Below are 14,868 nucleotides of genomic sequence, written 5' to 3' on the forward strand. Positions count from 1 at the left end.
CAGAAAGACAGAAGGAATGGAAGGGAGGAGAAGGAATAAACAGGCTGAGTCACACTGCCTGCTGTTCCTCTGTGGAGCTCTCAGAGGAGCTGAGATGAGCCTGAGCTGTTTCCCAGCTGGGCTCAGGCCCTTTTTCAGCTGTGCCAGGGACAGGCTGGGTCCAGCCCTGGCAGTGCCAGGGGGGTTTGGGGTCTCTACACAAGGAGGGAGGTTCGTAGATGGCTTCACCTGCCAGCTCCTGGGGAGCACAGCTGGAAATGCTGCTTCTCACCAAGGCTGGCTGCCCCCTGCAAGAGGGGGATCACAATAATTAATCACCTGACAAATGAGGAACATTGCTGGATTTTAGTGATGTCTTAGAGAAAGAGCTGTCTGTAGGGGGATACAGTATGGGTAATGAAGGTGGTATAGAATGTAATCTTTTCCCCTAAAGAGTTGCAGTTGAACCAATTACTAACGATTAGGAACAGGCCTGATGTTAACAGGCCATACCTGTAGCCAATAAGAAGTGTTATAAAAGAGTGGATTGGTGGGAACTGGAGTCAGTTGGCTGCTGCAAGGACAAGGAAGAGTCAGTGCCTAGAGGAGCTACCTACAAGAAACATCAAGGAGGTATGAAACTCTAGCAATATGGAACCCTTGCAATGTAATGACAATAGAACTCTTGCTCTATAACGACAATAGCTGTCTATAAAAGGCATGAAGATTTATATAACTGTGTGTCCAGATGAGTAAAAACTGGGTTATGTGCTGCTCACACACCTCATTTTGAGTGGTACTAATAATCGCTTCTTGGATTAAACCCATTCCAATAGGGCCAAGATTGTGGGAACTAAGGGCCAGTCAGCCCTACCTCTCTTTCAAAAAGGACATGTTGATACAAAGTGCATCCAAAGAAGGGTAACAAGGCTCCTGAAAGGCTTCGAAAATGTGTAAATGTGTTTTACGAGGAGTGGCTGAGTTGGGTTTGTTTAGCCTGGAGGAGGCTCAGGGGAGACCTCTTGGCTCCCTACACCTGCCTGAGGGGAGGCTGCCGTGAGCTGGGGGCTGCTCTCTCCTGCTGTGTCTGCAGTGAGAGGACTCGAAGAAATGGCCTTAAACTGAGCCAGGGGATATTCAGATTACACACTAGAGGATATTCAGATTACACACTAGAACAAATTCTTTCGCTGTCAGCGTGGCCAGGGACTGGCAACAGCTTGCCCAGGGAGGCGGTGGAGTGGCCATCCCTGGAGATGTTCAAGGGATTTCTGGATCTGGCGCTGGGTGACACGGTTTAGTGGTTACAGTGCTGTTTTGGTGCTTGGACTGGATGACCTGGGAAGTTCCATCCCTGACGATTCCACGATTCCAGGAATATTTTTGTGCAGGCCAGCCCGCGCCCGGAACCACGGTGCGGCGCCGCCGTTCCCGCGGGGACGCCGCCACGCGCGGACGGCGCCACACGTGAGGCGGCGGCAGGCGGAAGTGATGGCGGCGGGGGCCCGGCGGCGGCGCGGCGGCCACAAGCGGCGGTGAAGCGGCCACAGAGCGCCGGGGCCCGACATGGCGGCCCGCGGGGCGCGCCTCTGCTCGCTGCTGCTGCTGGCCGCACTGGCGGGGCTGGGCGCCGAGGCCAAGGTGAGCGGGGCGGGGGGGACGGGTCACGGCGGTGCTCCCGGTACCGGGCCCTCCCTCCGTCCGCCGCCCCCGCCGGGTTCTCGGTTCCCGCGGGTGGCCCCGCCTTCCCGGCCCCACTGCTGCCCCGGGCGGCTGTAGGGGAAGGAGGGAGCCTCCGGTTTCGTGCGGGCGCTGCCCTGCCCCGCTCGGCGGAGCAGCTGGGCCCGCCGGCGCGGCCTCGGCGCCGCCCCCGGTTCCTGCGCTCCCGGTAAGCTCGTAGCCATTGTTGTCGCTTTGCCGTGGCGCCCGGGGACACCGTCACACAAAACTACGAGTGGAGATGGAGTTGCCGGGGCTGGGTGGGGCTGAGCTCCGCTCGGTGCCCGGCTCAGCCGCGCTGGGTGCGGGCGCTCCGCTCCTGGCCCTCCCCGCTGCCCCCATACCCGGGACTGTCCCCGCGGGTCTCTGCGGCGGGCAGGGACACCGGGACTTCTACGGTCACAGCACCCGCGTTTGAATTTTCCCCAAACACCTGTGGATGTTCTCCTTTTTAACGGTAATCTGCGGTTTGACCCCTCCGCGGGGAGAGCAGGTTCGGTGTAGGATGTGGTACATGGGATTTGGATTTACACTGCTCTCCTGAGACCCCCCCCCGCCCTGCTGCACCCGGCTCTGGCTCCCCAGCACTGCAAGGACGTGGAGCCAGTCCAGAGGAGGCCATGGAAAGGATCACAGGGCTGGGGCACCTCTGCTGTGAGGAAAGGCTGAGGGAATTGGGATTGTTTAGTCTGGAGAAGAGGTGACCTAGTTGGAGTACTCGAAATCCTCCCAGTACTGGAAATCTGTAAGAGAGATGGAGAAGAACTGATTATATGGGCAGGTAGTGTCAGGACAGTTTTACACTGAAGGGAGGGTGGGGCTAGGTTGGATATCAGGAAGAAAGCCTTCTCTGTGAGGGTGGTGGGGCACTGGCACTGTTCCAGGCCAGCTTGGACAGGGCTTTGAGCAGCCTGGCATAGTGGAAGGTGTCCCTGCCTGTGGCAGGGGAGTTGGAACTGGATGATCCCTTCCAACCCAGAGCTTTCTATGATTCTGTGCTAGTGCAGTCAGGGTTTCCCAACTGACCTGTGCTCAGTGTTACTCTGACTTGGCTGCTCAGTACAGGAGTTCATTACCAATACTTGTTCACACATTCTTTTGTATTGCCACTAGAAATTGCCTTGAACTTTAGATAAGCCACGTTTATCCTCTGTCTCTTGTTATTTGCTCAGCATTCTTTCATTCCTTTTAAGCTCATCACTGTATCTGACAAGCAGCTGTCCTCGTAAGCTGAGTAGTTGAGCAATCAACATCAGCAATTTCTGCATGTGTGGTTTTTTTTGGAAAGAGGAATTAGCTTAAACTCAATTTTTCTCCCTCAAGAATGTGTTTCTATCTCAAATAGCAGTGTACTTGACAAATTGCTCTACTCACTTAGTAATTCTGAAGTAATTCTTGTTCTTAAACTTGCAGGAAGTCTTGAGTAAGACTGTTCAGAGGTACTTGCAAGTAATTTGTGTTAAATATGTCAAGTCATATGTGGAGAATGCCTTCTGTACCCCTGATAATATAAATTACGTAATAAGATAATTGGTTCTAAGTGTGTTGTTTGCTTTGTTTGCTTCACTTCCAGAACTCTGAGGATGTCCGGTGTAAATGCATCTGCCCTCCTTACAAGGACCACTCAGGCCATATTTACAACAAAAATGTTTCACAGAAAGACTGGTGAGTGTGTGTGGCACATACAAAATGATAATAAATCTTACTGGTTAAAGCCTTGTTCTGTAGAGATTACATATGGATCTCCTGTGGTGGTGCCAGGACAAAGCAGAGCATTTCCATAACTTACTGCAGCTTTTCTTTCAGGAGTACTCCAGAATTCAGCTCTAGCAAGGGACAAGGCTTAAACCCTCTAACTTTTGTTCTGTCTTCTCTTTTGGTTTGTTTGCTTGCATGTTTAATTGTTTATTTAGACTTGGAAGTAGTAGAAGGGAAGAAGGTGATGTGTTTTGAATGCAGTGACTTGGAATATGGTGTAAAGGCAAGGGAGCACAAACCTGGAACTGGGGCTTGGGAGTATTGTCTTTGCTTGCTCTACTCTTGAAAACCATCCCATCATTTAGGAACTGTTGTTTCTGGAGTTTTGTGAGGTTCCAGTAGATTTTGCACTTTCTAGCAAATTGGAGGAAAAAAAATGCTGATATTAATATTTCTTATGTTCTCAGTAAGAGACTTTCTACTGCATTTAACCAACATACAAGATTTCTGCAGTACTTGGGCAGTGTATAGACACAAGCTTTCAGTCACAGGAACAGTAATTGCACAGATTGTGCCTGGCATGAATTTTTGATTTTTGTAGCTTGAATGCTGCATTCTTCCACAGAGGAAAATCTAGTTCTGCTTTCACATAAATGAGAAAAATAAACCCTTCCACTCCCCTCCAGACGCTGTGAGGTGGCACTCAGCAGTTGCAGCTATGAAGAAGAAGTACAAACAAGACAGAAGAGATGAGCTGGTGCCTGGCTGAGTGTTTGCAGCACTGTAATTTAGCCCAGTAAAGTGTTGAGTGCCAGGCTGCTGCTGTCACTTCAGGCCTTGTGTTTCACTCCCTGCTGCTGACTGTGCCAGCACTGAGGTAACCAGGAGAAAGGTGAAACAGGATCCTGGTTCTCTCAGTGCTCTGCAGGGACCTGGGGGTCTGAGCTCTGAATAACAGCCTGAGTCAGCAGGAAGAGCAGCATTATCTAAGTTGTTGTTGGAAGCAGTTGTCTCATGGCAGCTGGGTTTTAATGCTGTGCTGTGGAGAGCCCATAATATTGTCAACTTTTCCACAGGGAACTGACTTACATGTGGTAATCTTTTAAGTCAAATGCTTTTTGCTGAAAGCTGAATGTTCTTTATTCACTGTCTTGGTGCTTAGAGAAACAGCCCATCTGACTTCCTTTTTTATTTCCCCAATGTCTGTACCTTATGATGTCAAGAAAAAAGAAATTCAATTCATGAGTGTCAAAGAGAAGCTAATCTCCCTTCAGACAGTGGAAGGCTGGAATAAGGCTCTTTTGAGTATGGTGAAGAAAGAAGGGGAATTAGTAGCTGAAATTTACTTTTATCCATGATGTCAGTGTCAAATAATGCATTGTGCTGGATTCATATCCTTGGACTTGTTCTGCAAAGAGCTTTAATACTTTCTCTGAAAAATGAAGACATTGTATTGAGTTAGAAAGATCTTAAAACTTGTTTAGCAGCTTGTCAGTAGCTGAATTTCTCATTTAAGTGACATAATTGTGCTGTAGTGATTTATTTGTACTTGCAGTTTAGAACAACTGAGCTTAAGCAAGCTGAGCTTCTCAGCTGCTGCAGCAGAGTGGAACAGCTCAGCTAAAGCCAGCTCAAAACTGACTGGGCAGTTTCTGTGTTTCCTCAGTGACTGTCTCCATGTGGTGGAGCCCATGCCTGTCCCTGGACCTGATGTAGAAGCTTATTGTTTACGTTGTGAGTGCAAATATGAGGAGAGAAGCTCAGTCACAATTAAGGTAAGCAGTGTAATTCTGTTGGCATATATCAAGGAGTTCAGCTGTTTAGTAAATACGTCTATTGTCTTTTAGAGAAATGGTATTTTTAAAGGGAACACTGTTCTAAGGTAGCCTAAAATATAACTTTTTTTTGTAGTAGTTGTTCACAATCTTGAGCAGTAACAATAGCATCAAACTTTAGCTGAAGAAGTGAACCTGAGACCCTTTATTGAAATCTCCACTCCTGAGATCAGACTTTCCACCTTGCTAAAACTCTGAGTGTTCTAAGACATTTTGTCAAGCTTTGGGCTTTGTTTTCCTTATGGTTTCAGAGGGCCTCTCATTACACAGCTGCCTAACTTTCTTACTATAAATTTTCTTTATCTGTGTTTGTACTAACATGTTTTGTGTGCTCTTCACATTCTTGTCCCCTTGGAGCCATTGAGGCCTGGATTGCTGCGAATAGACTGCAGAATGTCTTTTGGTTTTTGACAGCACAGACTTCTTTATTTTGGGATTTTAGAAGTTTGGTCTTTTGTTTTGCTTGGTGGCTGAATTCAGGTCTGTGCTAGACAAAGGGAGATCAGTGGGGGATGCCCCAAATTTGTCACCTGTTTAATGGCCAGGCTGGACAGTTGTCTTGGTGGGTAACACTGAATTGTTTAAAGAGGCATAGCCTAAGATTCTTTGCAAGGTCTCACTGTTTCAAGCTGCCCTAAACCTTTCTAATACCATGTTGTAGTCTTTTCTTTCTGAGTTTTAAATAATCTGCTGACACTACCAAAGATCAAACTTCACCTGTACTCATCTTTTGGTCCTTGCTGCTTGTTGTGAGAGTAGGAGGGAAAGTCACAATCTTGGTGTAAACTGTGCTTGCATTATGTAGGTGACAATCATCATATACCTGTCCATTTTGGGCCTGCTTCTTCTGTACATGGTGTACCTTACCCTGGTGGAACCCATCCTAAAGAGGCGCCTCCTTGGGCATTCACAGCTCATACAAAGTGATGAAGACATTGGGGTGAGTTCACCAGAGTCTTTGTGCACTTGGTTAGCATGAAAATTGGTATTGGTTGGTTGATAATTAATTATTTGGGGTGGGCAGCTTTTTTTGCCAGGCAGTGTAAATGCTTTTCCTGCTGGGAGAGGAAAAGAAAGGTGTGTGATGACTTCTGTGAAGTAACTCTTTCATTTTTCACTGGGCTGGGGAGCAGTGAGAGCTGCTTCAGTTATGCCAGCTCTAGGCACAGGTTGTTTTCACAGAGAAGAAACAGTGTAAGAATGGAGATAAGAATATACAGGAGTACAGCTTTTTAGGAGTTAATGATCCAGTCTTGCCAGGCATCATTATTATGGGAAGTTTTTACTGCTTAGATTGCTCTCTACAAAAAGAAAGTATGGGGGTTGCATCTTCTGTTGTTCCAGTTCGAGTTTCTTGATTGTAAAACTTCAAGAAGAAATTGCTATAATGAAGGAGAATACTAATGGATGATGAAATAATTTCTTAGTATTACAGCCAGAAATCAGAATGTGACAGTATATTCCAACAGGTTAGAGGAGTTTTTTTTTCAGAGAAGGGGAGCAGTCCAGTAGTGATAGGATTTTCTGTCATTACTGGCCTTTCCAGTCTCTAGCACTGGGTAATAATCACATATTTTTGTTATGAAATCAGGGTGCATAAAGCATAGCTAATAAAATCTATTATCTAGGAAAATGCTGAATTTTGAGTACTTGATTATCCCCTTAGCAAACAGAAACACCTTTCTAAGTGAAGATGGCTGATGATTGTCCTACTTCCCTGTGTATTACATGTAGACATGTTTCAACTGTCTTTGTTTTGACAAAGTAAGATTTTCCCAGTCACCTCTAGGAGGATTTTGGGTTGAGTGTTTGTTGGATTTTTTTTTTTTTTTTGAAAGGAAGTATTTGAATGACTCTTCCTCTTTGTGCATTCTTATAGCAAACTGGGCAGCTCATGCTTGAATTAAGTGAGCTGGTGCTGGTATGCTAGATCTCAAACAAATTTTTAGCTTAGATAAATTATCTTAATGGCTCCATGTGTGAGTGAGTCTTTTGACTCTAGGTGGAAGAAGTGAAATAAGTCCCATGGCAGAGTTCAGGTTAACTGCAGAATGAATTTACCTCAAAGTCTGGGTCCATCTTAACCAGTGTTATGTTTTGCTGTAGCTGTTCTGTGAACATAACATAATTTAAGGTCCCTTATGAATTATCCCATTCTTGCCTTCCCTCTTGCAAGTTCTCGATATATTCTTGTCACACTTCAAAAATACCATATCCATGGATTTTGTTTCTGAATTTCAAGGCAGTGTGTTCTCTCTTTGTTGTTGTCCATTGGTGGCAGTGGCAAGTGATGAGTGTAAGCCACTTCCTTGGTCCTCTTTCCTCTTAAATTCTTTTTTCCCCTTATTGTCTACTTAGAAATTGACAGTATCTGGCCTTGGAGCTGAGAATCTTGTTTGCCAGGAAGGCCAGTACCATCTAGACTGTCCTGTGTTCTCCCACCATGTGTTTTACACTAGCAAACCATGTGTTGCTATTATGACTTTTTTTTTTTCCCTGTGAATGAAGTGCCCTGTCTCCTGTTAAATGCCCATTCTAGGTATTTCCATTTGTATAACTTTTTTTGGTAAGATGATAGCTCTTTTGATCAAAGCTTGTCTGTTGTTCTCTATGGGAATATTTTTTTAGTGCTCATTGTGGCTTTGGGACTCAGAGCAATCATTTCAGTAGTTCTCATTAATGATAATCTGTGTACAGCTTACAGTTGTGATTGAGCTGCTCTGCACAGTAATATCAGAAAGTAGCCATTAATATGAATGTCTTCAAAAGTGTTCTGGGAAAAACTGTCTTTTTGTATCCCTACATTTCACATTCTTTTTTATTTAATATAGGACGTAATTATGTTATTTTTCATTATGTGTAGGATGCTTTCTGATGTAGCTTTAGCAGCATGACTTTGCCCAAACAGTTAAATAGCCAAATAAGAAGTTCAGTTCCAGCTCTTACTGTTTATAACTTGGCTATATTTGCTAGCAGAAAATAAAGCCTTGCAAGTACTGTTAGAAAACAGAGAGAGTAAATGTTAAACAAGCACTGGATTCTTGTTGAGCTGTGTCACTTCAACAGCTGTATTGACACTGTGCTTTCAGACAGCTCAGCACAATAGGCTTAGTTTGGTAAACACCAGAGTGTGTTGGTTTGATATAGAAGCTGTGTGTGAACATCCTGAACTGCCTGGCAGGAGATGGCCAGGAGCTGGCAGGGAACTGACCCCAATTCAGTTGTGCATTCACCGCAGTCTTGGGGGTGCCTGGGTCTGCTCTGGGCTGCAAATGGTTGCAAGCCTGCTGTGATCCTGGGCAGCAGGTAATTAACAGCACAGTGAAGTTTGGGAAATCTGTGCAAGTTCCTGCCAATGAGGAATTGAAGTACGCTTCCAACAACTCAAAAACCTGCTTGGTCACCGTTACTGGCCAGCTTGTTGGGATATGTCATTTACCTTAAAGCAAGACCAAACCCAACCAGCCCCCACCTGCTGTGGAGTGTTGCAGGCCAGCAGAGCTGGAAGCTGTGAGCAGTGACGGTGGTGTTTTACCCTTGCAGGACCAGCAGCCCTTCGCCAACGCGCATGACGTGCTGGCGCGCTCGCGCAGCCGCGCCAACGTGCTCAACAAGGTGGAGTACGCGCAGCAGCGCTGGAAGCTGCAGGTGCAGGAGCAGCGCAAGTCCGTCTTCGACCGGCACGTGGTGCTCAGCTAAGGGGGGCTCAGAGGGGAGCTCCAGGCGTGTGGACTAGTGCGAAGAGCTGACAGAAGTCTTCCTGATCCTGCCAATTCACAAGAGTTTTCTTGAATGATTTGTTATTGATTTAAAAAAAACCCCAACAAATTAAAGAAGTATTTGAGCTGAGCTATAAAGGGATGTACTGGAGTGGAAGGAGTTTAAACAGATTAGTTAACCGAAAGCTTAAATCTTTGTTTTCAAATGGCTTTTACTAACAAAACTGAAAAGAAAACAAACCCTAAGATACCTTGGGTTGCCACTGTGGTACATTATTTACAGTTGTGACTTTATGGTGGTTTTTAACTATATATTTCTCTACTATTTATGTGGTTAAAAAGTACCTGGGAACACAGTAATAACTTACAACTCACTAATCACTTTATGTAAAGATCTTTTGTAAATATACTTGGATTTTCTGCTGATTGATGCTAGGTACTGGAAATCAAAGTCTTGCGGTGTAGTTTTGGTCTCAGAGAATGAAACCCTGCTGACTGTGTTCATTTGGTTTCTTGCCCTCGTACTTTCAAGATGCTTGTATGGCAAGTGATGTCTGCAGACTTGAGGCAAAACATAAGTGGACACTGACTCCTGGAGCTGCATATTTCAAGTACTGTGATGTAGATAAATTCAAATGCAGTGCACATTCAAGGCAGTGTTGACATTTTGTTCTATTTTGCTTTAACAGCTTAATATATTGTAGGTGTATGATAGCTCTTATAAAATCTTTCCCTTTCTTTTCATGGGTAAAGTCTCAGGAGTTAGTATATGATGAAATATTTATTATAAAAATCTTCCTGCATTTGTCTGGATTGATGGTGTAAGGCACATACTTTCTCTAGCACCTGTCATCTTGGGAGTTAGGTGTATTTTTTTATCTGTGACTCTGTATTCATCTCTCTTCAGAGGTTATACAGTTGCTGGATGACTAACTTTCATATATCCCCTTTGGAATGTAACAATTAAAGATAAAACTGATTTTTGAAAAATGGATCTGCATTATCAGTTTGTCATCATTTTTCTCCCTCACTATGCTGCATGTAAATTCCATCTATAAAAGTGCTCCTCTGAACACGCTTCAGAGTAGAAATGTGCACTTGTTCAGTGATTAGGTAAAGAAAGGCTCATCAAATTGTTAATTGAAAGAAATTTTTAATCCCTGACTCAGATGTAGCTTGCATATGTAGTTGCATTATTGTGTGACAGTTTTCAGTTCAGTGTGGAAGGAGGTGGTCCATGGAAGAATACTCTGTTTCTGAGGACAGTTTTGGCTTGCTTACTCCATGCCTGGGGGACAGACAGGTATACAGCTTTCTTTGCATGCCAGTCCTGTAGACTTCCAAAACAGACTTAACCTGGAGTGATTTAAAGCAGGTGGTGAATTGGTGGATTTACAGGATTCTTGCTTTAAATTGAAAAAAAAAAAAAAGCACAAGGATTGCCAGGTCGAAAAAGAATTCAGGCTTGGGTTCAGTTTTTGTGTTCAACATGGCCCCAATGAGTGGGAACTTGTTCAGTTGGTACTGTTTGGTTACTGGTTGTGACACTTAGGGTCTACTAAAGAAAGAGAATGCAACTTGTTTATGGAATACATGCCTTGATTGTTGAGTATGCCAGTCCTGGGAGTTGTTCTACCTCTTGGCTGCCTTTCCTGTGAGGCCTGAAGCTGGTGTGGGAAGGGGGAAGTTGGATACAGCACTGTGGCTCACGAAGGGGCAGCAGAGGGTGAAGCTCTCTTTCCTTGATGGGTGACAGTCACAAGAAGCAGGACTGAATGTATATCCATCTTTTGCTAGTAGAAGTATTTCTGATCTTACAGTTTTAAGCTAAAGTGGTTTGGGTTTGGATTTTTGTTTATGCTTTGATTGATAGAAGGGCCAAACCATGAGGTAGTTCTAAGTGTCAATCTTGTTAAATGTGGAATTTTGAAGATAAGTGTCCTATTTTACTGCACCTCTATAATGTGACAGCTATATAGTTAGCATCTAAGTACATGTATACATTGCATTATAGATTCTGTACTGTTTCTCTTTTTAAGCAAAACTTGTGTGGCTACTGTTGGCTCACTGTTTTCAAATCTTCTCTTCTTATATATATTCACCCTTTTATGTGATGTTACACTCAACACTAAAAGAATTTCCCAAAATTGCAGGTACAGTGATTAAATTTAAAGGTATTAAGCTGGCTAATAATGTGTCCTCACCTGTAGTGCAGAGAAATCCATCACAAATTTCAAAATAAATGCTGTTTTTCTATGTTTAAAATGAAGCTATGGAAATTAGTTTGCTTATGCCTTGACACTGAATATTTACCTAAATTCTAGCCAATTGTTCTATTTAGATATTAGAGTACAAAATGCCAATAAATGAAAATACTGCTTTGTATTTTCCTTACCTTACTGTAGTAGTCTGCAACAGAAGGCAAACAGGAAGTGAACAAACTGCATTCCTGATTACTTTTTCAGGTAATCTGGATGTGTTCAATAGCAGTTTCAAAATTCCTAGCCCTTAATGCCAAGTTTTGTTGCCATCATAGCTGTGATGTGGGTGGAAAAGCCCAACCAGAAATGAGCAGATCTAACTGTAAGCTACTTTGCATGTTGTCAATTGACTATAAATTGTAGCAGTCATTGACTCAGTGGAACAAGCTACATAATTCAGGTAAGAGACTTGCATGTTGCTGTATCTAGCCACAGATCTTCACTGAATATCAATGTTCTTGTAAAGCACTTCTACCAGCCATTTACTAACAGTGTTTTCATAGCTTTTAAATTAATCCTGTTTAATGTGATCTCTTATTTAATGAGGAGTAAGAAAAATGGAACATTAACATCTTTTTTTTTTTTTTTTTAAATATCATTCAGATATTTTCAGGTATTCATCACTCTTTAAACAGCACATCTTGTTTCCCTGGATTTTACTTTCATCTGAAGATTGGTGAGTCTCTAGTCTAAGGGGAAAATGTTCCTAACATTTTGTTAGGTGTTGAGGCAGCAGGTAACTGTTTTATGTAACCTTGTTACACAGCAGAAGTGTAGGTACTAAGCAACAAATACTGCAAGTGTCTCTTCTTGAGGGGTTGTGTTGGTTTTGGTTCCTTCTCTGGAGTGATGTTGTGCCATAATTTTTTTTGCCATGTAGCAGACTTTTCTTCCTCAATGTTTTAAAGTTGTTAGCAGCAGAAAGTTTTTAGGCAATAAGCCAGTCTTATAAGTAGAAAAGGGAAAGTTGATTTTTATAGTTGTCTACTATTTTCATTTTATGAGGAGTGTATATTCACATATGGAAAAATATGTGAGTTTTTTACATGCATAATAATGTGAAATGGATGTGCGTTCATGCTTTTAGCCTACCTACAGAAGTACGTGTTTAAGATGCATGGGACTCCCACTCATGCCTAACAGCTATAAATGAATTCTTCACTCATAGGATGTCTGTTGTGAAATATATGTACATTAGAAAAATAGATAACTCTGCATACAGAGGCGTTTTCATAGAATATGTTGTGAGAACAGGTCCATACCAAGTAAATATTTTCTGTGTAAATGTGGCAGGTATGAAGTCAGTAGAAAATATTTCCCCATACCCTTGTGATGGATTTGTGTTATGGAGTTGTGATTGGATCATCTGAAGCTTTGCCAGATTTCTGTGAGTATGGAATCCAGCAGGTTCTGGTAATCTAGTTTAATGTTCAGGTGTGGTTTCACTCTTAGAGGATGCAATAGAATCTAAGTGCTTTGGACAACAATGTATGGATGTACAAGTGGATGGTGAGTAAGAGCATTTTTGGATCAATTCTGTGTAGGCAAGTATTGGTTGCAGTCTGTGAGGGTGGCTCATAGTGATTCTTTAGAAATTAGGTGGTTGTTTAAAAGGTATTTAAGGAAGCTGTTAGGTAACAGTGATTACATTCTCAGCAGTTAGGCTGATGTTTAGCTGTTTGAATAATGATATTGGGAAGGCCCCACAATGCAGCTTCTTATAAACCACTGCAAGAGTATCTTTTTGATAAATGTGTCAGGGTAATTTGTGTGGTTAGACCTGCTGTAATGCTGCTCTGAAGAGGGGGAGTGAGAGTAGGCCAGTCTGACTTCCAGGTTTCCAGCAGGGCCCCAACTGCTGTGTGCCATCCCTTCTTTGTATTGCTAGGACATGCATTTTTCCTTTGATAAAGTGTTCATTTCATAAGTATGACATATTTAATATTTAATTTCTAGCTGTAAGATTGTTTTTAGAATTTCATGTCTGTGTTTAATCTGCAGGTAGGTGGAGAAGGAATGTGAGGACCCAAGGAGGTGTTAGATTTAGTGTAAATTCTCTCATCTCTAAACTTCTTGTAAATCTTTGTATGAGTGGATGTAATACCTGACAGACATGGAATTAAGATTGAAATCCATTCTCTGCACAGGTTTTCCATTTTGTTAAGATGATATATTGAATGTGGCATCCAGTGAATAGAGAAGAAAATACTTTGTCTTTGAAGGCTCTTTGGTATGAATAGGGAGTCTTTTACTGGAATTATAGATTCAGTTTTTTTCAGGGAGAGGAAGGGAGCAGGGAGAATGCCTCAGGTGTTGGCCTGCTTTATTTGTTGTCTGTAAATTTTGGTAGATTTGGAGCAAGCTAGACCTATGTGGAATGCATATAGGTAGAGTCTCTTCATTTCTAAAGCTGAGGTGAAAGGAGGCTGCTTGCTCTTTCCTTTAGGAAACTTTAGTGGCTTTATATTAATATCTGTTGTGTATTAATTTAATCAGTGTGACTGCTTGCACTTTCTTGTACTTTTCAAATGGGATGTTGTCTTGTTCTACCTGATCTTCCAACATCATTCTCAAATGTCACAAATGCATTTAAAAAATCTCTTTTGGAAAACGTCAGCAAGGCCTAGAGTTGGTAAGTCTGGGTGAGTTTTTTATACTGTTCAGTGTGAGCTGTTTAAAGTATTCTGTAATTATGTGTTTCCAGGCTAAATGCAGAACCTGATGGATGGCAAAAGCTACTGTAACCTCATCTGTGCTGAGGCTCAGCACATCCAGCTGGCAAGGCCTTTCTGTGCAGACCCACTGGTCACGTTTCACGTGTACCCAGAAGCACCAAGCCAGGTCCCTTTGGCCGAAGATTTGGCATTCCTGCCTTTCATGTCAGAGCATCTCATCACAGAGACCTTCTACAGCGAGCCCTGCCCCTTTCCCTACCAAATGCCCCATTCCAGTCTCCACAAAAGTGAGTACTCCTATGGCTCAGCTTTCATCAGGAAGAGGAATGAGAGGGAAAGGCAGCGTGTTAAGTGTGTCAATGAAGGCTATGCCAAGCTGAGGCACCACCTGCCCAAGGAGTACTTGGAGAAACGGCTCAGCAAAGTGGAGACCCTGCGTGCTGCCATAAAATACATCAGGGACCTCCAGTCTGTGCTGTGCACTGACTCTGGGGTGGCAGGAAAAGGTGTCACGGAGCCAAACCAAGCACCTAAAGCCACTAACAAACCAGCCCAGTTGTTGGAGACGATCTGAAGTGTTCCAAAGCCAGCCCAAGGTATCCTGTCTGGGAATGTAGTAGCCACTGTGTCAATGACGTGTGTGTTCTGGCACTCCTTGGGAGCAGATCGTGGCACACGTCACTGTCAGCCCACACAAGAGCTTGAATGTTGCAGATAGTTACTACACTTAGATATGAGAGGGACAACTGGGAAAATCTCAGCTGAATGACTTTAGTTAATTCATGAAAATCAGAACGAGTTTCTAAATTTGTCACCAAGCTAAAAATGTGACACCTATATGTGTAAAGAAACTGTATGTATCATCACAACCTGCATGCTTTAAAATAAAATCTCTCTACTTATGGGACTGAGATTCTCATTTTCTGTCATGTTATTGATTTAATCTCACATGCACTTTCTTAAAATATTCACTTTAATTGCC

The 14,868-nt window shown here is 43.2% G+C and overlaps 2 protein-coding genes across 2 annotated transcripts; both read left to right on the forward strand.

Moving 5' to 3' along the window:
* Positions 1-1,456: 1,456 nt before the first annotated feature.
* TMEM9B (TMEM9 domain family member B) lies at positions 1,457-9,942 on the forward strand. Its single transcript, XM_066552836.1, has 5 exons — positions 1,457-1,620; positions 3,272-3,363; positions 5,063-5,171; positions 6,037-6,171; positions 8,775-9,942. Exons 1-5 carry the CDS (start codon positions 1,546-1,548, stop codon positions 8,928-8,930), a joined length of 567 nt encoding a protein of 188 aa, XP_066408933.1. The 5' UTR covers positions 1,457-1,545; the 3' UTR covers positions 8,931-9,942.
* Positions 9,943-11,857: 1,915 nt separating this feature from the next.
* ASCL3 (achaete-scute family bHLH transcription factor 3) lies at positions 11,858-14,799 on the forward strand. The gene has a single exon (XM_066552837.1). It carries the CDS (start codon positions 13,921-13,923, stop codon positions 14,458-14,460), a length of 540 nt encoding a protein of 179 aa, XP_066408934.1. The 5' UTR covers positions 11,858-13,920; the 3' UTR covers positions 14,461-14,799.
* Positions 14,800-14,868: the final 69 nt, after the last annotated feature.

This window comes from Molothrus aeneus, chromosome 6, assembly GCF_037042795.1.
Source record: "Molothrus aeneus isolate 106 chromosome 6, BPBGC_Maene_1.0, whole genome shotgun sequence".
NCBI lineage: Eukaryota > Metazoa > Chordata > Aves > Passeriformes > Icteridae > Molothrus > Molothrus aeneus.

What these genes read in the sequence shown, in the direction of transcription:
- TMEM9B (XM_066552836.1), top strand. Translation starts at nt 1,546, where the DNA reads ATGGCGGCCCGCGGGGCGCGCCTCTGCTCGCTGCTGCTGCTGGCCGCA. An exon ending in GGCTGGGCGCCGAGGCCAAG is followed by an intron (nt 1,621 to 3,271) that starts GTGAGCGGGGCG and finishes CTTCACTTCCAG; the next exon opens with AACTCTGAGGATGTCCGGTG. An exon ending in AATGTTTCACAGAAAGACTG is followed by an intron (nt 3,364 to 5,062) that starts GTGAGTGTGTGT and finishes GTGTTTCCTCAG; the next exon opens with TGACTGTCTCCATGTGGTGG.
- ASCL3 (XM_066552837.1), top strand. Translation starts at nt 13,921, where the DNA reads ATGCAGAACCTGATGGATGGCAAAAGCTACTGTAACCTCATCTGTGCT.